We start from the raw sequence: 21,428 nt of genomic DNA, 5'->3' as shown, positions 1-21,428 counted from the left end.
CAGAGCCTATGTACAAGCCGTCTATGTGATTCTAGAGAAGTTGAAAGCTTACTTCATTGTATACATTCTGCATTAGACGCGGTTTCTTCCATCCTAATGGACCTTATCAAGGTATAATAATGAAATTGTCTTTTTTGAAAGTAGAATTACCTTTGGTTCATTCTTTCTCATCAATTTTTCCTTTTTTGAAACATTAAAAGGGATGATCACCCGATGAGTTGGTGACCCTCCTAGTAGCCGTACAGGCCAATCTCGATTTATCTAAACATGTTCAAACCCTCCTCTCTCTGACCACGTCCCAAGGAAACCAGGTTGCCTTAAGTCCCTCCAATTCATAGATAATCTCATCAGTAGAAGCCGTCCTTCCATAAATGGTACCTCGTTCCTACGCAACCTTATGGCCCAAAGTGCTGCCAGTACCTGCCCACCTTCTTCCTTTCTTCTACCATTGCAACTTTGGATTGAGCCCCAAAAAGCCTCTTCCGGATTCACATCCACCATTGATATCACTTGGCTGGCCCAAACCGTGTGAGCAAAAGGGCACTCAAAAACTAGATGTTGGTAGTCTTCTTTCCCTCTTGAGCATAACACATGCTGATGATGTATCTGGGTATAGCCTTTTGCGAAAGCCCTAGGTCACTAGTCTTCTCTGTAATAGAAGCCATGCAAAAATCAGTACTTTCTGTGGGACTTTTTGCCGCCAAATAAACCTACATTCCCGGATGATTGTCAGGTGCTCCTCTTGCCCCTCTCGGATCCTCGTGTATGCCTTTCAGACTAAAAAAGAGCCATTGACCCATGTCCAGCCATCTTGTTTGTTTCCCCTTGGGCTTAACTGTGCTTGGGACTGTTGCATGTCCAGGAATTCTGTAACCTTCTGGTCTGACAGGGTACTAACTAACATCAGGTTCCACACTCCATCCCAACAGTCTTGTGCCTTGACATTAGGGCTCTGTGTGAGTGCATATAAGTGAAGAAATGCTTCACGCAACGTGCCTTGTGGTGACCAGAAATACTGAACCATCACCTAACTTGGCGGAGAAGAAGTTCCATACCTGGGGGAAAATCTCTTCAATTTTAATAAGGTTGAAACGACGAACTCTGAGATAGGCTTCTGATACACCTTGTGAAGAATGCAGAGAATTCTGCCTTTGGGAACAGATAGGACAAATGAGGCCTTTTTGAGACAAATGAGAAATATGCAGAAGAAGTTTATTGAGATTTTTGATACAGAGAAAAGGGGAAAAAACTCACATATAAACAGGTTGGGAAAGACTTTCCTTTATAGGCTAAGTGCTTTCTCAAGATAGCCGTTGGGGGCAACGGTCATATAGCCGTTGCCCCAACGGCTATTTTAAGGGGCAAAAAGGTCATTCTTTGGGGAGCGATAGAAAAAGAAAGAAAAAGAAGGAAAAGAGAAAGGAAAAAGGAAGAGAAAGTAGGAGAGAGATAGGTGGGCCATTTATAACTCATGGCCCACCTTTTTACATGTGTGTCAAAATAGAAAAGGATGAAATTAGATGTTTAACACTCCCCCTCAAGTTGGGCATAGATGTTAATCATGCCCAACTTGGACGCCAAATCTTGAAACTGTCTTCCTGGTAGTCCTTTGGTCAGAATGTCAGCCACCTGTTGCGGTGATGGTATGTATTCTGGACTGATGAGTCCAGAATTAATCTTCTCTTTGATGTAGTGTCTGTCAATTCTTGCATGCTTCGTGCGATCATGATGCACGGGTTCTTGGCCATAGCAATAGCTGATTGACTGTCAGAATATAAGATGATTGGCTTTGGAGGAATGAGTTTTAAATCAGTTAGAATATCGTTAAGCCACATTCCTTCGCAAACACCTTTCTTTAAAGCCCTGAGTTCTGCTTCAGCACTCGATATTGAGACTTCCCGCTGCTTGCTACGCCAGGTGATTAAATTTCTTCCCAAAAACTGCATTATCCAGATGTAGATCGACTATCATCCAGAGAGCTTGCATAATCTGAATCGGTGAAGATTTTAACCGTAGGGTCTCCCCCTGCCTGAAATAGAAGACCCTTCCCAATTGTCCCTTTCAAATAGGAGAGAATACGGTCAGCTGCTGTCTGATGAGACTGTCGTGGATCTGACATATACTGACTTAAAGAGTTCACAGCAAAGGATATATCTGGTCTTGTGTGGTTTAGATAGAGTAATCTGCCAATCAATCTCTGAAATGATGTCTTATCGATGGGGTCGTCCTTGTCGCTCTGCTTGGCTTGAAGTTTGACATTTGTATCCACTGGAGTGCTTACTGGCTTACAATCCAATTTACCTGTATCCTTGAGTAGATCCAGGACGTACTTGTGTTGAGATAGGACAATGCCGCTCCTGGAATAAGCTACTTCAATACCAAGAAAATAAGTGAGTTGACCTAAAGATTTAATATCAAAGTTGCTGGTCAGATGACGTTTTAGATTTCCAATTTCCTTGATATCGTTGCCAGTAACGATAATATCATCAACATAGACGATTAAAATAGCCAGTTTGGAGTCTTGGCCATGTTTGAAGAATAGGGTATGATCACCCTCACTTTGTGAGTATCCAACTGATATGAGTAGATGAAAATTTCTCAAACCATGCTCTTGGGGATTGCTTTAATCCATACAGAGATTTCTTTAAGCGACACACATATGATGAGTTTTCATGCAATAGATAACCGGGGGGAGGAGCCATATATACCTCTTCTTGCAGTTCTCCATGTAGGAATGCATTTTTAACATCAAATTGCGAAAGATCCCACTGATGCATGGCTGCAAGTGCAATTACTAATCTTACTGTATTCAGCTTGGCGACTGGAGCGAATGTCTCATGATAGTCTATTCCATAAGACTGGGTATATCCTCTGGCCACCAGTCGAGCTTTATACCTTGCAATAGAGCCATCTGAATTATATTTAATCGTATATACCCATCTGCTACCAACCAATTTCTTTCCTTCTGGGTGGGCCCATATCCCATGTACCATTCTTCCTTAATGCCAACATTTCGTCATCCATAGCAGTTTTCCATTCGGCTTGAGACATAGCTTCTTGAACATTTCTTGGAATGACAGTGGTCAGTAGTACCTGAACAATCTTTCTGTAACCTGAGGACAGACGATCATAAGACACATAATTGCATATGGGATATAATTTCTTACTGCGGCATTCCCGAGTACCCTTGCTGATGGCAATAGACCAACCTTGATTAGCTGGTGCCGAAAGGTCTTCATGAGTATCTTCCTCGTTCTCCATCTGAGTAAACTCTTGTTCTCCATCTAACTCTGGATTGTCTTCAGCCATTTCCGCTCGATCCATAGCTGGAGAGGAATTTTCAGATGGATTAAATCCCAGATTTTCCGTATCTAAATCTGTTCCTGTTTCATTTACTTCCAAATAACAGTCAGATCGATGTCCCTCATTGTAGAACATGCTGTATTCATCAAACTTCACGTCTCATGGTAACAAATGTTTTCTTAGTAAGAGGATGGTAACACACATAACCTTTCTGAGTAGATGAATACCCCACAAAAATGCACTTGAAAGCTCTGGAGTCCAATTTTCCTGCAAAGTGGGAATAAACATGCTACACACCCAAATACTTTAGCAACCAAATTTGTATGAAGAGATAATTCTGGGTGACTTGAGGCTAATAGATCAATCGGTGACAGTAATGACAGGGTTCTAGATGGCGTTCGGTTGATAAGATGTACAGCAGTAGCCACAGCATCACTCCAATAAGTCTTGGGGCAGTTTCCTTGAAATAATAGAGATCTGGCTGAAGACATAATGTGCCCAATCTTTCTTTCAGCAAGTCCATTTTGCTGAGGAGTGTTCACACATGAGGATTCATGGATAATTCCATGATCATTCATGTATTGATTAACTTCAGAACTGAAATACTCCCTTGCATTATCAGATCGAAGTATTCTAACCCTTTTCCCAAACTGGTTATTGATCAACTCGATGAATCGGATGATCACGGTTGGGACTTCTGATTTGTGTTTAAGCAGGTAGATCCAGGAATATCTTGAGTAATCATCCACAAAGATTATAAACCATCGGTGCTGCGATCTTCCTGTAGTAGAACAAGGACCCCAAACGTCACTATGAACCATATCGAATGGAAATTTCTTCCTATGATCAGTTCTTGAAAAATGAGATCTTCTATGCTTGGCAAATTGACAAGACTCACAAACCAATCTTTGGATATCAATGTTTTTAAACAAATCAGGGTACACTTGTTTCAGAAGATGAAAGGAAGGGTGTCCAAGTCTCCTGTGCAGTAAGAAAATACTGTTTCTTGACTGAGTGTTGAGAACCATCTTCAGAGTCCTCTGTCCTTCTAGTCCGTCCACTAGCAGGAGTCCCCCTTGCCTTCTAGCAGATAAAGTCTTCTGGCCGGTTTCCTTTTCACACAAAAAACAGTTAGATGAGTCAAATATAAATCTCAACCTGTGTCGTCCACTAGTCGTTGTAGTGACAACAAGTTGGCTTTAAGTCCTGGTACATGAAGAGCACTTTGTAGTAATACATCTTTAATCTTTATTTTCCCAATTCCTGCCACTTTTAGAATCCCACCATTGGCAGTAAAGACAACATGATTATCATCTATTACTTTATATTCCTCAAAGCATGATTTATCAGGTGACATGTGATCTGTGGCTCCAGAATCTACTATCCATCCATGAGATTGAAGATTTTCATATGTAGTAAATGCAATACTTTTATATTCACCTGATTGGGCGAGACGTGGAGCTGAATTTCTTGAATACTTTCTCGACTTCTTCAGCTATGAGCTTTTGAATATCTCCTTCTTCTTTCTTTGGTGCTTCTCCCACCTGACTGCTGGAGGATGCAACATAGGCTTTATTCTTTGCTCCTGGGTTCCATAACCCTTTCTTTTTGAGGTCTTCCTTCCATGCCAGCTTCCGGCACTCCTTAATATGATGTCCTGGCTTGGTGCAGTAGGCGCAGACTACGGGTTCTGTGCCGGTTGCTTCCTTAGACACGTGCTTAGACGATTTTTCTCTTGACTCTTCTTTTTTAGCGGCATGTGCTACTGAGACAGAGGGCTCAGTCGATAATTGTTGCTTTTGGCCTTCTGGCGGCTTGATCTTCTTTCTACAATCGGCACTTGTTGCCTCCGAGATCGCTTCTTCCAATGTAGGGAATTTCTCCGATGGATTAGCTGGGATCGGAGACTTTCATATTCAGAATTTAAGCCCATGAGGAAGGTAAGTGTTCTTACTTTAATCTCCCTTTGCCAGTACTCGAGATTCTGAATTGAGACTGGCCATAGCTGATCAATTTCCCTCCATATTGCCTTGAGTTGGGACGCATATGAAGCTACTGATAATTCCTTCTGCCGGATGAACTTTACTTGAAGAAGGAGGTCATACACCCTCCAATCGTTTTGCATTTCTGCACAGGATTTACGGATTTCCCTCCATATATCTGCAACAACATCCATTAGATAATACTGATTTCTTTGTTCTACCTCCATATTTCTCACCATCCAGTTGGTGATGTATGCTTCTTCTGCGCCAAAGCTTCAATCTGAGCCTATCGGTAGGTGGTGAATCATCAGTAAGATGGTCACCCATGAAGCGGCGACCAGTGACCATTCGGTCAATTTCATCCAACTATATCCGTTTGTACCATCATACTTAAGATCCAGATCTGGTATGACCAGTCTGTTCTTAGTATAATCATATATATGAAGCACTTCGTCTGCAGAGGATTCTTCTTCCGAGCTGTATGCAGAAGCTTTGGCCTGCTTGGAAACTTTCCTGGAAGCAGCCTTTTTTCCCATATGATGATAGAACTTGCTTGCAGACTTGCAGACTTGCAGACTATGGAGCTCCTTTCGTCAGGGAAGGTTGAATGAATCAACCTTGCTCTGATACCATGTGAAGAATGCAGAGAATTCTGCCTTTGGGAACAGATAGGACAAATGAGGCCTTTTTGAGACAAATGAGAAATATGCAGAAGAAGTTTATTGAGATTTTTGATACAGAGAAAAGGGGAAAAAACTCACATATAAACAGGTTGGGAAAGACTTTCCTTTATAGGCTAAGTGCTTTCTCAAGATAGCCGTTGGGGGCAACGGTCATATAGCCGTTGCCCCAACGGCTATTTTAAGGCAAAAGGTCATTCTTTGGGAGCGATAGAAAAAGAAAGAAAAAGAAGGAAAAGAGAAAGGAAAAAGGAAGAGAAAGTAGGAGAGAGATAGGTGGGCCATTTATAACTCATGGCCCACCTTTTTACATGTGTGTCAAAATAGAAAAGGATGAAATTAGATGTTTAACACACCTATGTTGTATCAATGAATTATCTCCAATAGAAACTCAAGAATTTGCCAATATTCCCCAATTGTGAGTCTGAATCCGATGTTGAGAGAGAGAGAATAGAGATAGAAAGATAGCAGAATCTGATGATAGGACGGCTCGCCCTTCCCGTGACGGAGCTCCTTCCTCGTCGTGGCAATCCCCTTCCCAGATCTGCGGTGTAGCTCTGCGTCTCTGGTCCTCCAGCAACGTAACCGCGCAGGCCTGACTCAAGAATAACGTCCCCCTTCCCCCGACCATGACTCCCTCTTATTTATACGGTCGATGCCCTGGTCAGGTCATCCGGTCAACAGTCCGTTGACCCGCCTGCTTTTTCCTTCTTTGGTACTTTCTTGAAAAGTACATATCAGCTTCCAACAGGATATTCAATAAAAATGCACGCTTCAATCTATTCGTGTCATAAACAGTACACTAGAGTTTGTGTATGTCAGAACTGCTAGATACAATAAACATTTTTAAGACAGGATAGAATGGTATGTAATATGGAAAATAAAAAGGAACTTTAGTGGCCCTCGTTTTTGTGTTACAGAGATTCCCTGAAATCAACCGGCATTCATAGACTGTAACCTCTCGACTGCTGGACAAATAGCTCTGGATGCAAGTTTCCCTCAGCCAATGCCGGATATTGGTAATCCACAGTCTCTGTATGTCATCCAATGATACAGGTTGATGCACTTGAGCAGAGGCCCCTGCCAGTGACGCCCGGTGGCGCTGCAAAGGCAGCCAGACTGGCTGCAGCAGGGGGGCCATCTGGACTGGCACCTCAGGTTGGGATTGCTAATTCCACATGGGAGGGGGCCTTCTGTGGCAGTGGCTGGTGGTACTTTAGTAGGATCTTTTAATTCCAGTTTTTAAGCTGAAGCTGCTGGCCCATCAGTGGGGCACCATACGAGGCAGAACCATGCCACAGGGGGTTTGAATTATTTGAGTCTGGAAAGTGAAGCTCAAAGCAAAAGATCCACAACCGGGTACTAATAATGCCAAGAAGAAGCGGAATGTAAAACAAGGTGAAGAAATTTAGAAGTTACTCCTCAATTGCATGCTGAGATTGACATGGTTGCCACTCTGTATGGTCACCAGAGTCCTAGCCCAATGCCCAACTGCAGACATTACATTGATTGCTGCTGAGGCTGCTGATACATCCTGCGGCGGTACTGGCACATAACACCGAGTCAGCACCAATGGCAGCAGCTGATGAGGGTAACCACCAGAAGTTGGATATGCCCTATATCCATTCATCCTGGGATCAAGAGATAGCAACAGATATCCAAATGATGTCACCGCCACCTCGTTGTGTCTGCATTGGCTGTAATCAAAAGATTGAGGAATGATACCACCACCAATGCCTTTACTGTTCTACTGACAGCTTGTGTGACGAGGCGACCGCCCCATGAGAGCCTGATCGCCTGCCACACCTGCAGAATCCCATTCTGCATTAGGACACCTAATGCTCGCAATGTTGATCGATATTGATACTGCTCTTGTCAAGAATACTGAAGATCGTCGAAGTACAGAAAGTGGAGAAAGAAGAAAAGAAAGATAATATTATTTCACTAAAAAAATACATGAAAAAACGATCTACATCCAGTACTTATAGCAGCTGCCTGGGCAGTCGCCCAACGGCTAGTTCTTACTAGCCGTTAGCTTTTGCGGTGGGCCCCACCATCGCCTGATATTTTCTTCTAGTGGGCCCGATAGAACTTCTCTTGGATTTGGGCCATTTTCTTTGGGCTTTGGACTAATGTCTTTGGGCTATGACTAATGTGGCACATATTGTCAAATCTTCTAGTAGCTTGCAAGTGTGATCGAATGAGAAGGAGACAAAGTGAAGAACAAGAAAAACATTTATTAAAACGTTAACTTACAAGTACATTTGAAGATCCCTTTTATAGGGTAGTAACTAGCCGTTCATAACGGCTAGAAAACTAGCCGTTAGGGCTTACCCGATTTGATATTTCAAATCGGGTAATGGGCCCAATACTGATAATTGGCTTTTATTTTAAGCCCGATAGATATTACATTATTTATTGGGCTTTATTATGCCCATACATTCAACACATATTTTTCAACAGCTCTGACAGAATGTTGAGTACAAAGATTGAGAAGTAAGAGAGGAGAACCAGGAAGATATATTGTACAAGTGAGAGAGAGACAGAGGCAGGGAAGCAAGAGGAGCCTGCTGCCCTTTGAGTCAGCTTGAGATAAAGAAGAAATACCAAAACTCACATATTGCATTGGAGAGGAAACCGTAGTTGCGTCAGCATGACCATAAAAGGAAAAAAATGCGATATTCCCTTCTTTCCTACGCATGGTTTAGTTGCGTCAGCATCAGTCTTCTTGAGTTTGGCTGATTCCAGAAGCTGCAACCTGTAGGTGACTTCCCTGACCTGTTCCATGATCTTCTAAGGCCCGAATAACTTGGGGCCATCTTCTCGTGGGGACATGTGCTAGGAAGCACATGGTATGAGCGTAAGCAGATGTAAACAGATCACCCTCCTGGAATTCCACATCCTGCGCTTGGTAGCCAACCACATCATCAGATTTTGGGCCTTCCACGGTTACTCCTTTTGGAGATCCTTTATGCCATATCGCTCCATGCGATTCTGGTAGAGATCATGCAGAAGAGAGGGCCTGAACCTACTCTGAGAATCGTCAGTGTACCCTGACTGCAGAAAACCTTGAAGGGTGACGTCTGCAGGGAAGTGCGTGTAATGCTGATATGATCCAGTGTTGGTTCCTCGAGCAGAAGAGATCCTGGCAGAGGAGGCGCCTAACCTTGAGGCCCAGCTTACTTATTACAGAGGCTTCTTAAGCCCCTCCTCAGGAAGGGGCTGGACAGAAATTTAGATGTAAGAACCGTAGGTGCTCTGATAACATTAAGTCCACAGGGTTACATCAGCCCATAGAGTAATACAGAGGAAGGAGTTTTTTTTGAAAAATTATAAAGGGGAAGGAGTGACACAGAAAATGGAAAGGGACTTTGGGTTAACAGAGGACACCCTGGCACATGGAGTAGCGAGGTGGTACTTATGAACCGTCCCTAAGTGCCCAGGCAATTTTGCCCAAGAAAGGGTCGACTGCCACTTTCTCACTGAGTGCTGAAATATCCCAGGCCCATATTGGTGAGTTTACCTAAGAATCAATACCATTTATCGGAGGATTACAGGCAGTCCCCAAGAGTGCGGTGGCGGTCACATTATTGGAATTGGGAATCTTTCACGGTGATGTAAGATGTTACAAGTTGTCTGGATGACAATGATGTGATGGATGACAAGGGGCTCAGAAAGGTGATCTGACTGGACATCATGTCCCAATGACTGTGGTGACAACTTTTTTTAGTAAGCCCTCTTGCTCTCTCCCCTCACTCTATCTCTCCCTTACTCTTCCTCCCTCCGCAAACCTCCCTTCACATGTTCACAGGCGGCAGAGGCATCGACAGCTCTGGCTTTGGTGGTGACAATGAGAAGTTGGGAGTCGAGAGAGCAAGACATTGAGAGAGACAAAGCCAGAGAAAGAGAGAGAGAGAGAGCAAGAGAAAGAGTCAGAGAGGGAGCCGGAGACGGCATCAGTGTGAAGGGTGACTCCAACAGAAAGGACAAAGGCCGTGGTTGCACAGAAGAGAGAGGGAGAGAGGGAGGGAACCTGAAAATAAAATTTATCTCGTGAAAGTTGTGAATTAAATTGCAAGATCTTATGTGACAACGATGAGAGGATGACAATACAGGATGGCATGTGACTCGCGATGAACTGATATATTTTTCTAAAATCAGGGATTTTTAATGGGATGGACTGTGATATATTTTTCACCCGTGTGTGCATGAGCTGTGCCAACATCCCTGTCTTAAAGTTGCAGTGAAGTGCATGGCAGTTGCAGCAGTCTGTGCAATGGTTAGTGCCCTTCCAACATGATGAGAGTGACTTGGGACATTAAACGGAATAGGAACTCTATGTGAATATGGGCCCACCCATCATTGGGTTCCAAAGATCAGGTCAATGCTCTCCAACTAGATCAGTTAAAGGTCATTAGAGGTGAATGTCTCCCAAGATGATGGAATTTTTTGACGGTGAGACCAGTACCAAAAGCAGCAACAAAGCTGGTTGCACAAAATCATTTGGGTAGCCCCAGTATCAGTGAGGGTGGGCACCTTTGTCTGGGGGAGGATGCCCTGAACTTGGATGACATCAGGCTGTGGAATTGCCAGGGCCAATGTGGAGAGAAATCCCGGTGCTCACTGTGAATCTCTTCGTCGTGTGCACCCTCATTGTCCGCCCCAAGGAGTGATGGTCAACTCTTTCTTCCGGAGAATTGTCAGTGAATCATAATGATGTTGACCTCTTTAGAACGAAGTTCCAGGCCAAAATGGTCCTTGCAATAGAAGGTCTGCAATTTCTGTTGTACTCAGAACCCATGCTGTAGGCTCCTCAATTTCTGCTCATGTCAGGCAGACCTCTGACTTCGGTGGCTGGTGGGGAGCTGGGTTGCTTATTGGCGCAGGCCCCTGAGGGGGGCCGCTGGTCAGTTATAAGATCCCAGTCAGGATCGTCTCGAAGACGGGAGAACCTGGGCGGAGTGGACGTCGCCGAAAGGGTCAAGAGCGGTCGGAGAGACTGCGGAGTGGACGTCACTGGAGGGCTCGACGGAGTGGACGTCATTGAGGGAGAGAAGAGAACTACTACTAGAAGGAAACAACACAATAATCCATGTCCCCCCCTCCAAAAAGGAGGGCTACATACGTAAAGGAAACATCTAGGAAATGTACAAAGACGAAAATGCCCCTAGTGGGCTTACTGGATCGTAACAGTCAGCAGTCCCCACTATTCTACTGTGTTCCCCTAAATTCTTGAGGAAGGTTCTGGTACTTGCGGAGTAGCAGGGAACATCTGGAGTGAATTTCGAGAGCCTCTTGAACTCATAATGGGATGGTATGGCATGGTGTGGCCAGGTGCAATGCAATGCATGTGGTGCAGGATGGCACTGTCCAGCAGTGCACAGTTGCCATATCGTTGCAGGAGGTTTTGCCTGTCAGGACAGGGTGACACTGCATTGCGGAGTAGTGTGGCGTTGAGCAGAGTGGTGAGGTGCAGAATGGGTGGCTCGGCTCTGTGCAGGGTAGTGGTTGCTTCTCTAAACCTGGATTTGATATCTGTTCACAGGATCCCACAGGGGAACCCTACAGGAGAGCAATAAAATAGAACAAAAGTAGACCTCACAGGGTACTTATAGCCAAAATAGAAAGAGAGGGAGAGAGATAGGGTTCATGGGACTTTATGCTGGGCCTGGCCCAACAGTCACTGGGGCGCAATCTGGTGGCCCAGGCAAACTCCTCTGTCTTTTTTCCAACAAGTCCTCCAAAGGATATTACCGCAAAATCTCACGTGCATTATCGAAGAAAAATGGTAACAATGGAATAACTGAACATTGCCGTATTTTAATCCAATTTCTCAATACTAAGAGAAGGCTAACTGACACTTCAGATTTCCAGATTTCTGTTGCCTATTAGTCAAGCATTATATTCTAGCTTCAAAAACAGGGATACATATTGTGATGTCTTGAGCCAGTTTTATATTGTCTGTTAGTATAGGAACTTTATTTTTTTCTGATATATCATGTTTTCCACATGTAGATACTGCCCTATTATTTCTTGATAGATGTTTCCGGTTTTGTATTTAGTGATGACCATTATTTTTTTGGTGATAAGTTCCTTTCTTTAATGTGACTCCAGGGCACTGGTGCAGACATAGCGACTCTTGTTAATTCTCTGTTGACACCATCTGCAAAGTCAGTTCCTGTGATTACAGCCACCGCTTCGTTGATTTCCTTCTTTCCTGACGATGTGAGTTTGCATTTGTCTTTTATTTCTAGGCGCAGTGAGTTTATCCCATAAATTAGACGGTACTCTCAATTTAATTAAGGTTCTATCGTTTCCTTTTCGGAAAGGAATAAAAATGCTGTTTAAGGGTATAAGTTTATAAATCTGAGAAGACTTTTTTTTTTTAATCCATGACACGAAGTCATCAAAACTTCGCTCATCTGCTACACTACTAGAATCGTTTTCCTGTTTCTTTTTCAGACTAATCTAACTTTAAACTCAGTGTAAGACTTCTGTCCATCAAACTCTCAAAAACACTGACGAAATACTGCAATCTCCATGAGGAATGAGAACTTGAACGGAAGTTATCCTAACAAAAGGCATAATGGTTACTGTCAATGGGTGTCAGCTCTCAGGGTACATAGTTCAATGCACTAGCCGTTGGGCTAGTCTTTATATGACCTATCTGTATATATGACCTAAACTAAATGATAACAAAGCCATGCGTTTATTTCTCTTTCTACCATTCTGACTTTTTCTTCTCCACCATCTGTGTTTCTACCTCGATCAATCTCATGTGACGTTTACCTTGGAAGCAACGGTTACATATGATCTCCAACAGACTCCACATACCATGCCTTGTTCTCCAAATTTTGCTTCCTAGGAATCAGGCTTACGAAATTGCCGTGCATGACTTGAGTGGTTGTATTCCTGGTTGTATCACGGTTTACTAGATTTTCTTCACAGTCCAAGGGGAATTCCCTTGCTTCTCAGGGTTAAGAGAAAGTTATTCCACCTTGGATTGTGAAGAGTCAACATATATTCTGATTCCACTCTTGCCCTTCACCATGGACAGTCTACTCTCTTCTTGGATCACTGCAGCACTATTGTATTTTAGTGTAAATATGTCCTTCTGCTAAGTAGTTGACTAAAGAGAATTCAAAAGTCAGCAGTGAGACCGTGAACTTGTAGACTCAGTTCCCAAGGAAAATTTGGGATCAACAGAGTTTTGAGTTGGGGGTCAATAATACGCTATCACCCTCCATATCTCTGTCTATTCGCTCCCAGGGTAATAGTGTCCTTCCTATGCTTTTCTCTCTTTTTTTTTTTGAAAGAAAATTCTTCTCTCATTTTCTTTTCTTGAACACTTCATTTTACACTGCAAAGTTCTGAACTCCTTTGATACAATCCCTAACCTTATGTCATGGGTATTTTTCCCTCTATGGTTCCACATGATAAGTCAAGGGTATTTATGGAACTTCCCTTGGTAGCTCTCTTTAAATACTTGTAGCTCTCCCCGAAGGAGTAGTCAAGAACTTGCTATGACTCTGTAGATCATCCCAAAAGGGCACAGGCGCTAAATGGGCCTTTTGTCATTTAGTTCTCTTCTTTTCTCTATCTCTCTATTCTTACAGGGTCATTCTTGTTGGAGACCTACCAGAGATCTCTAATGGTTTCTGTAATACTTCTATTCTCACCTCCTTCTCTTACACTCTCCATCTGCCCCTCCCATCATTCTGTCATCTCATCATCTCCTGCAGATATACTACCTTTCCTTTTTTTTTGAAAAACATGTATGGGAGACGTCAGGTATAGTGTGGGAGAAAACCAGTCAGTCACGTTTGATAATGATTGGCTGATTGTTTTCCTTCTTTTTGTTGGGGATTTTTTGTGTACTTTCTGCGCTGCACATCATTGCTTTGTGAGTCTTTTGTTGTTCTTGGGAACGTATCTACCTGCATAGAATGTAATTTTGAATGTGAATGGGTTTTCAGGATGTACAGGTATCAGCTGCCCGACTTCTCTCTCGTTTGTGCTCTATTTCTCCAACAGTGCAACAATATTCATCAGAAAATATTTTCAATGTTTTAGATGACGCGCAGGTTCATGTTTTTTTCTGCTTATTTGCTTCTTTTTTATTATATTTATCCCATCTTTTTGTGAATACAACGTGGGCCATCGGATTTCAGCTTCAGGAGCTCAGTACTTCAATGCATAAAATTATCATCGATGGAGAGACAAAAAGTGAAGAATTACTGACATCTGTCATGAACCTCTTAACATCTGCAGCGTATTTTCAGGTTTCGTCCTCTGAATGAGATTTTTTTTCTCAATGTTTCTTTTATATCCAAATAGCAAACAGTGAAAGTTCTCAACCCTAGATCATCTTTTTCACTTCTGGTACCATCTGATATGTTTGGAATCTATCCAATCTGATCATTTCCAATCGGTATTTTCAAAGGGAGCCTATGATTTTCTGAAAAATTCATTGCTAATTTTTTTTAGATTTTGAATGGATGTATGTGGCGACCCTTTTTTTGGCTTGGAATCCTGGTTCACTTTAATGTTGCAATCTCATGTCTTACAAACGATACTGCAGCCTGCATTCTTTATGTCCATTTTTTCACCCCTCGAGGAGTTGGCGACGTCGGATGGTACACAGCCTACAAGAACTGGCCTTTTAAAATCCTTGCTACAATATTTGGACAAATCAGATGATCTTTACGAAAGGTAGTGGGATCCATTTATCCAACCTCTTCAAAAATTATTTTCTTATGTCCTGCATGGAATGTATACTAAGGGAGTTAATCTTTTAATTCAGGTCTCCACGTTTGCTACTGTGTGTACTTAATGTCTTGAGAGCACTGTGGAAAGGAAATATCCAGTACGTTCAGATATTGGAGAATACAAGAAAATATCCTAGTTTTTGGAAAGTTTCATCATTCCCAAAAGTGGAATTGGCATCCGAAAGTTCCCCTCCGGAAGGAAATCCTGACGACAACGACGGACTTCTGCGTAAATCATACCGGTACGGGTATCTTCTTTGATTCGACGGGGATCTTTTGTTTCATTCAAGTTTATGTAGTAAACGCCAATGCCAGGTACCGTTGTGAAGCTGTCATGTTAGATATTATTGCTCGTGACATTTTTCTTCACAAAGATATCCTTGGAGATGTCGAAGCGACGAACAATTTGCTGACGTCAGAGTCCTCCGGAAGCTTGAAGGCATTTCAACCAAAGGATGTTTCTGGCTGGTTTGTGCGCCATCACCTAGAAAATTATGCCAGTTTGTTCTCGTCCTGCAGGTTCCCTGCAGAGAGAGTCCATTCGGCCAAGGTTAATATCCTTGTTCTTGGATTTTATTTGATTTTCACCAATGCATGTTTTACAGTGTTTGCTGGCTGGCATCGGTTTAATTTACTTGCAGATAAAATGAATAAATCTCGTAATCTGTTTGGTGGCATCAGCGAATTTATTTATCGAAATATTTAAGCTCCCTAAAGATTAATAAATTGATTCAACCTTGTGGATATGAACATTGACTAGGAAAGTACAAAAATTCAAGTGTTCACCAAATTTACATTAATCCAAGTCCGGGGCTGTTTGGAGCTTTGGTAGTCTTTGCCATCTGTCTAATTTTTGGAATTTTTTGGATATACTAACATGAGATGACAATGTTTCCAGATGGAAGGTGTTCTACTTTTTGTACGCATGATGGGTAAGATATCCAGTGGAGATCATGGCAGCCTGTCTCTATCGCTTATTCAACAGATACTTTCAGTTTCCAAGAAGGTTTTCTCCTAGTCGATCTACAGCTTTCCAGAATCTTTTCTTCTTAAAGATTCTCTTATAATCGTTTTTTCTCCCTTTAATTTTGCAGTTAAAGAATCACCCGGGGTTCCTGTCTTTGCTAGAACAATATGCGGTGCGTCGTTACAGGTACTCCACATTTGATTTCAGCTCAACCCCTCCATGGCATTTTGGTCATTTCCTATATTTCCATTTAAATGCCTGCAGGCCTCCGTTTTTGTCAAACTTTGTTTGCACAGGCTAACATTTAAACAGATTTCTCTTGATATTTCCTTTGGAATAAATTCCTCCTGAAGCAAATTGCAACTTGGTTCTGTCTGCAGCCAGGAGACTGACGTCAGCGTGCTGGTTTTGAGCGACCTTTACTACCATATGAAAGGGGAGTTAGAAGGCCGTGATACTGCCCCTGGGCCTTTCAAGGAGGTGTTTCAATTTCTTCTGGAAGTAGATCCTTTCAAGAAATATACGTGCAGGCGTGACGGGGACACGTGGCAATCCGAGGACGACAATTACATGTTTGACCTTGCACGTCTCCGGAAAGAGCTGGGCTTAGATCTTTGGGAACACGGCAGTTGGAAATCTTGTAAACCTCAAGCTGAAACTGTGCTGTCTCTCATGCATCTTGCCAACTCTGAAAAGTTCCTTGCGTACTCTAAAAAGTCGAGTCTCGGGGCGCTGACCAGCCTTCTATCTGTGTGCATGAAATATGTAAGCCACCTAAAATTGTAAATAAGTTAACTAGCAAAAGTATTTATCTAACCTAGTAATTTATGTCCTTCATGCGCAGATGGAAAAAACAAAACCAAAAGCTGCTTCTTTCCTTGATGGTATATCAGAAGAGTTTCTGCAGACAAGCATAGAACAGTTGTCCCAGTGTATACAGTCCTCAAGAGATGCCCCAAGTTTCGCGATGAGCCCGTCAGAAGAACCACTGCAGTTTCTCTCTATCCAAGTAGAATTGCTGCTCAGTCTCTTCAAATCACTTTCCATCATCGGTTCGAGAGTTCAACTTTTACCCATCTACATCTTGCTATTCAAAACCTCGGATATTGCCCTGCGGAGGCTAAGCGATTGCATTCAGTCGGAGATATCACAGAATGCAACTAAATTTTCCCTCACTCTCCTCCTGACAGTGTTAGAATCAATTCACCGGATATTCGTCGTCAAATTGAAGTCAGATGATGAACAGTACACGGAAGTATCTCTCCTTAGCCTGGGGCTGTTGCCAATCTTATGCAAGTATGCCGAAAATTCCATGCTATCCGACCTATCCTTGGCTGCTATTGACCTTATAGTCAAGGGCCCCGTTTTGACCTCCACCTCCTGGCTACCTGTTCTTCAGAACCACCTTCATCTTCAGCTGATTATCCATAACTTAAGTACCAAGGACAGACTTACTTCCATTCATGTAATCCCATCTTTTCTTTTGACACTTGCCCGTCTGAAAGGGGGTGCCCAGATGCTCTACAAGGCCGACTTCTTTCAGTGTTTGAAGACACTCATCTCTCTGTCCGAAGATCTCGGCAGCATTTGGTGTCTGGCCGTGGCCTTCACCGAGTCCATGATCGTCTCCCTGGGAGATGACTCGTCGTGTTCAGATCTCGTCACCGCTGCGATCCGATATTTCTATCCAGGGAGTGATTCTATGATGTATGGCCATCTGTCTCTTCCAAGTATATCGAGCAACGATGACAGAAGCAAGAAGAAGCCGAGGACCCAGAAGGCAAGGACATCTCTGACTGCCCTCAAGGGGACTGAGCAGGCCTTAATGCTCACCTGCAGGCTGGCCAAGTATCACAGGCTTTGGATGCTGGAGATGAGAGAGAAGAACTCAGAACTTAGAGAGAGAATGATCCACATGCTGGCCTTCATAAGCAAGACTTCCCAGCCCCCACTCTTCTGCCCACCAACTCTTAAAGAGGAGTATTTTGACCATGAAAAACCATCTTACATTGGTAGCATACTAGGGTGGTTCAGTTCTTCTGTTAACAGGAGCCGTTTCTCGGACACCGTGGCCATTCACATGTACAGAATCGCGTTTCATCTGTTGGAGTTCTTGTGTATCCAGGCCACGACGGCGGCGAAGAGAGCGGAGGAGGTGGGCTATGTTGATCCCCAGCTCTTCCCCGAACTTCCGATGCCTGAGATCCTCCATGGAATACAGGTAAGAACAGCATCAACCTACCCTGGTGTTTAGCGTTTTCGGACAATTATGAAACTCATCATCATCACTATGTCATCATCATTGTCATTCGTGTTCGTAGTGATGAGGATTTTGCCATCATCATCCTCATCGTCCCTGCTATCATCATTGCCCTCATTATCAGTCGCAAGTAGCATTGTGGAGTACATCATCATCATCATCATCATCATCATCATCACCATCATCATCATCATCATCATCATCATCATCATCATCACCATCATCATCATCATCATCATCACCATCATCATCATCATCATCATCATCATCATCATCATCATCATCATCATCATCATCATCATCATCATCATCATCCTAATCCATAGGATCGTCATCATCCTCACCATTTGCAACCACAGTGACGAGTCCGAATGTTTCATCATCATCATTGTCATCCTTAGTATTGCAGACATCCTCATAAATATTTGCAACCTCAGAGATGAGGATGGTTTCGTCATCGTCATCGCCATCCTAATGGAATTGAACGTTCGGATGACGATGGTTTGAGACGATGACGGGAACAATCGGTTAATACGTTGACTGCGACTCTGGCAGTTGACGTTGACCGATGCAGTCAGCCATCATCCGTCAGACATCCATGGATGACGTTCGTGATCGTCATCCGGGTGTGAGCGAATGGCAGCAGGTACGATAACGAACATCAATCGCGGTGCAGGATCAATCAATCGGCATCGTGACGGAGATCTGCGCGGGCGACAAGACGAGAGGAGAGATCGAGATCGAGTCTCAGCAGCTGTGCCGACTTCTTCTGCGGATTCTGGAGAGGACGCTGTACCTGGAGATCTGCGTCTCCCAGGTCTGCGGCATCCGTCCGATCATGGCCAGAACCGAAGATTTCTCCAAGGAAATCAGGCTTTTGGCCAAAGGTAAATCTCGATCTTCCTCCACCGGACGAAGTCGACGATTATCGATCGATTTCCTCGTTTCTTTCATCGATTGTTCTTGCGAATTGCGATTCCTTCTCACTCTTTCTCTCGATCTCGCAGCCGCGGACGCGCGCCCCTTCCTGAAGCCCTCGATCGAGTCGCTCGCCCAAATCTTGCCCCTTCTTCCCTCCAAAATCTCCCTCTGAGGAGATGAACACCCCCCCCTCTCCTCTCCATATATATTTTAGAAAATAGTTTAATCTTCTCAAAATATCTGGATTTTTTCGGAAAAACACAAGAAAGCAACTTTTCAAAAGCCGGAAAAAGACAAGAGAGCAAAGGGGTATTTCTGTCTTATCGTCCAGCGGGGCCCGCCCACGCGTGTAATACTTTTAAAAGACTCGGTCGTTCACGTGCGAGTCGCCACGAAATACGAGGAGAGTGCCATCGGGGTAACCGCGGTTAATCTAACCCGAGTTAACGCCACGTGGCACGATCAACGGCCAGGATGAACCGCGAGAAATATCGGAGCGCCCGGCGGGGTCTATAAATACCGCCTCGTTCCGCAAGAACCCTAAATCGGATCAAATTTTGAATTTTCTTTGATCGAGCGGAGATGTCGAATCCGAGAGTGTTCTTCGATATGACCGTGGGCGGAGCTCCGGTGGGGCGAGTGGTGATGGAGCTGTTCGCTGATGTAACGCCGAGAACGGCGGAGAACTTCCGAGCTCTCTGCACCGGCGAGAAGGGGGTGGGAAGGTCGGGCAAGCCGCTCCACTACAAGGGATCGACCTTCCATCGCGTGATCCCGCAGTTCATGTGCCAGGGCGGCGATTTCACCGCCGGAAACGGTACCGGCGGCGAATCGATCTATGGCGCCAAGTTCCAGGACGAGAATTTCATCAAGAAGCACACCGGCCCGGGGATTCTGTCCATGGCGAACGCCGGCCCCAACACCAACGGCTCACAGTTCTTTATCTGCACGGAGAAGACCGGCTGGCTGGACGGTAAGCACGTCGTCTTCGGGCAGGTCGTCGAGGGGATGGACGTCATCCGCGCGGTTGAGCGGGTCGGGTCGTCCAGCGGACGGACCGCCAAGCCCGTCGTCATCGCTGACTGCGGCCAGCTCTCTTAGACCCGTCATCGCTTGATCTTCCCGTCCGTGTTTGTGTTGTTCTCTTGTTGTCTCGATCGTTCTGTGAGTTTTCTCTAGTTTTGTCGTGATGGGTCTTCGTTTTCTGTGTCGCTTCCAGACGCATATTTTTTACTCCTTTGGAAGCCCGCTGTTATCATCAGTGCCCTTTTTTTAAGAGACTCGAATAAATTGCTGGCGCCTCTCTTCTCGTAGATTCTAATTTCGATTGGAAGATCACTTCTTTGTTGTCTTTTTCACTTCCTTTGGGAGGACCCAAGAAACATAGCAGATTTAATGACAAAGAAGAGATCTTTGTAAGAGATGGCATATTCCCTTGTGAGGGGTCACTACCATAAAATGCACAATCAGTCAAGTTAATATATAAATATCAATATTTATCTCTCTGATACTGTTTTGGACGCACACTCATTATCTCTCTGTCACTTTCTCTCTCTCTATCTCTGTCACTGTCAAAAGAATCAGTCTGGGTTTGTAGCGTAGCGCTGCCTCTCACTCTTACTCATCACCGCCATTCCATTCCTTTTAGTTGAAGAATGATGCTTGAATTGGATATAGCAATTTGATTATTGAACAATAATAAAATGTCCAAATAAAATGAATATATCTTCGATCTCTCTTCTCATCACATCACATCACATCACACTCTCTCTCTCTCTCTCTCCAATCTATCTTTCTCTATCTCTATCTTTTAATAAGTTTCTCTACTTTCCCCCTTGTAGGATTAGGATGGTCCCAAGATCCTGATTGTTAGCAAAGACTTAGTTAAAAAGCCATAGAGATCTGATGCAAAGAATTGTTTAATACAAAGTAATCAATTAATTCCATCTTGATTAATGAGAAGCTCCCATATAATGCAACTTCCTTGCTTGCATTGGTTATGTTCAATCATTGCACCACATCCAACATAACATTTCTTACACATTACTAAAAGAAGCATGGACAGACATCATGAGACATCGTACCTTATCTCTAAATCAGATTTTGTATGTAAAATACATTCCATTAGTCTCGAGCTGGTTAGACTTGGAGATAGATGAGAAAAAGAAAGAGAAAACTGATCAAGATGAAATAATGCACGAGCATCAACCAACGTCAAGAGTTTTAAATATATAAGAAAGCCAAATGATTCATTAAATTTATGATCAAAAGAAAGAAGGAGATAAAAATGTCGAGATCATCATCATTAATATTTGAAAACTTTCCCATTTTAATGGTAGAAATAAAAGACAAATGACTCAGTGAACATGTGATAAACTTGATAAGAATCATTCATATTCTAGCAAAAGTCCATTTCTCTATTTGTTAGTTGAAAGGTAATAAAAAGAAACAAGGATACATCTAAATTATGATAAGAAGGACATGTGGATGACATTGAGATATAGAGACTATCATAACCATCATCATTGATATTCTAAGAGCATCACA

General features: G+C 43.4%; 2 protein-coding genes and 1 long non-coding RNA gene across 4 annotated transcripts in view; 2 read left to right on the top strand and 1 right to left on the bottom strand.

The window, feature by feature from the left end:
• Positions 1–19,149, top strand: part of LOC144716904 (nucleoporin (DUF3414)) — a 37,415-nt gene extending 18,266 nt beyond the window's left edge. For both annotated transcript variants that reach the window (XM_078592174.1, XM_078592175.1), the window contains 13 exons: positions 4–111; positions 12,080–12,190; positions 13,942–14,049; positions 14,137–14,247; positions 14,547–14,677; positions 14,769–14,975; positions 15,049–15,283; positions 15,632–15,739; positions 15,828–15,886; positions 16,081–16,465; positions 16,545–17,921; positions 18,637–18,847; positions 18,968–19,149. In XM_078592174.1, coding sequence (XP_078448300.1) covers positions 4–111; positions 12,080–12,190; positions 13,942–14,049; positions 14,137–14,247; positions 14,547–14,677; positions 14,769–14,975; positions 15,049–15,283; positions 15,632–15,739; positions 15,828–15,886; positions 16,081–16,465; positions 16,545–17,921; positions 18,637–18,847; positions 18,968–19,053 — 3,237 coding nt within the window. In that variant the 3' untranslated portion in view covers positions 19,054–19,149. The remainder of the gene's footprint in view (positions 1–3; positions 112–12,079; positions 12,191–13,941; positions 14,050–14,136; positions 14,248–14,546; positions 14,678–14,768; positions 14,976–15,048; positions 15,284–15,631; positions 15,740–15,827; positions 15,887–16,080; positions 16,466–16,544; positions 17,922–18,636; positions 18,848–18,967) is intronic.
• Positions 14,817–16,658, bottom strand: LOC144716906 (uncharacterized). Its single transcript, XR_013585019.1, has 3 exons — positions 16,518–16,658; positions 15,529–16,448; positions 14,817–15,257 (listed from the first exon to the last, which is right to left on the bottom strand). It is a non-coding gene; the product is annotated as an uncharacterized LOC144716906 (long non-coding RNA).
• A 265-nt stretch (positions 19,150–19,414) lies between the features above and the next one.
• On the top strand, positions 19,415–20,194 carry ROC3 (rotamase CYP 3). Its single transcript, XM_078592176.1, has one exon. It carries the CDS (start codon positions 19,464–19,466, stop codon positions 19,980–19,982), a length of 519 nt encoding a protein of 172 aa, XP_078448302.1. The 5' UTR covers positions 19,415–19,463; the 3' UTR covers positions 19,983–20,194.
• Positions 20,195–21,428: the final 1,234 nt, after the last annotated feature.

This window comes from Wolffia australiana, chromosome 2, assembly GCF_029677425.1.
Source record: "Wolffia australiana isolate 7733 chromosome 2, ASM2967742v1".
Classification (NCBI taxonomy): Eukaryota; Viridiplantae; Streptophyta; class Magnoliopsida; order Alismatales; family Araceae; genus Wolffia; species Wolffia australiana.
The sequence above is the reverse complement of the archived record's forward strand: the minus strand, read 5'-3'. Positions and strand labels throughout refer to the sequence as shown.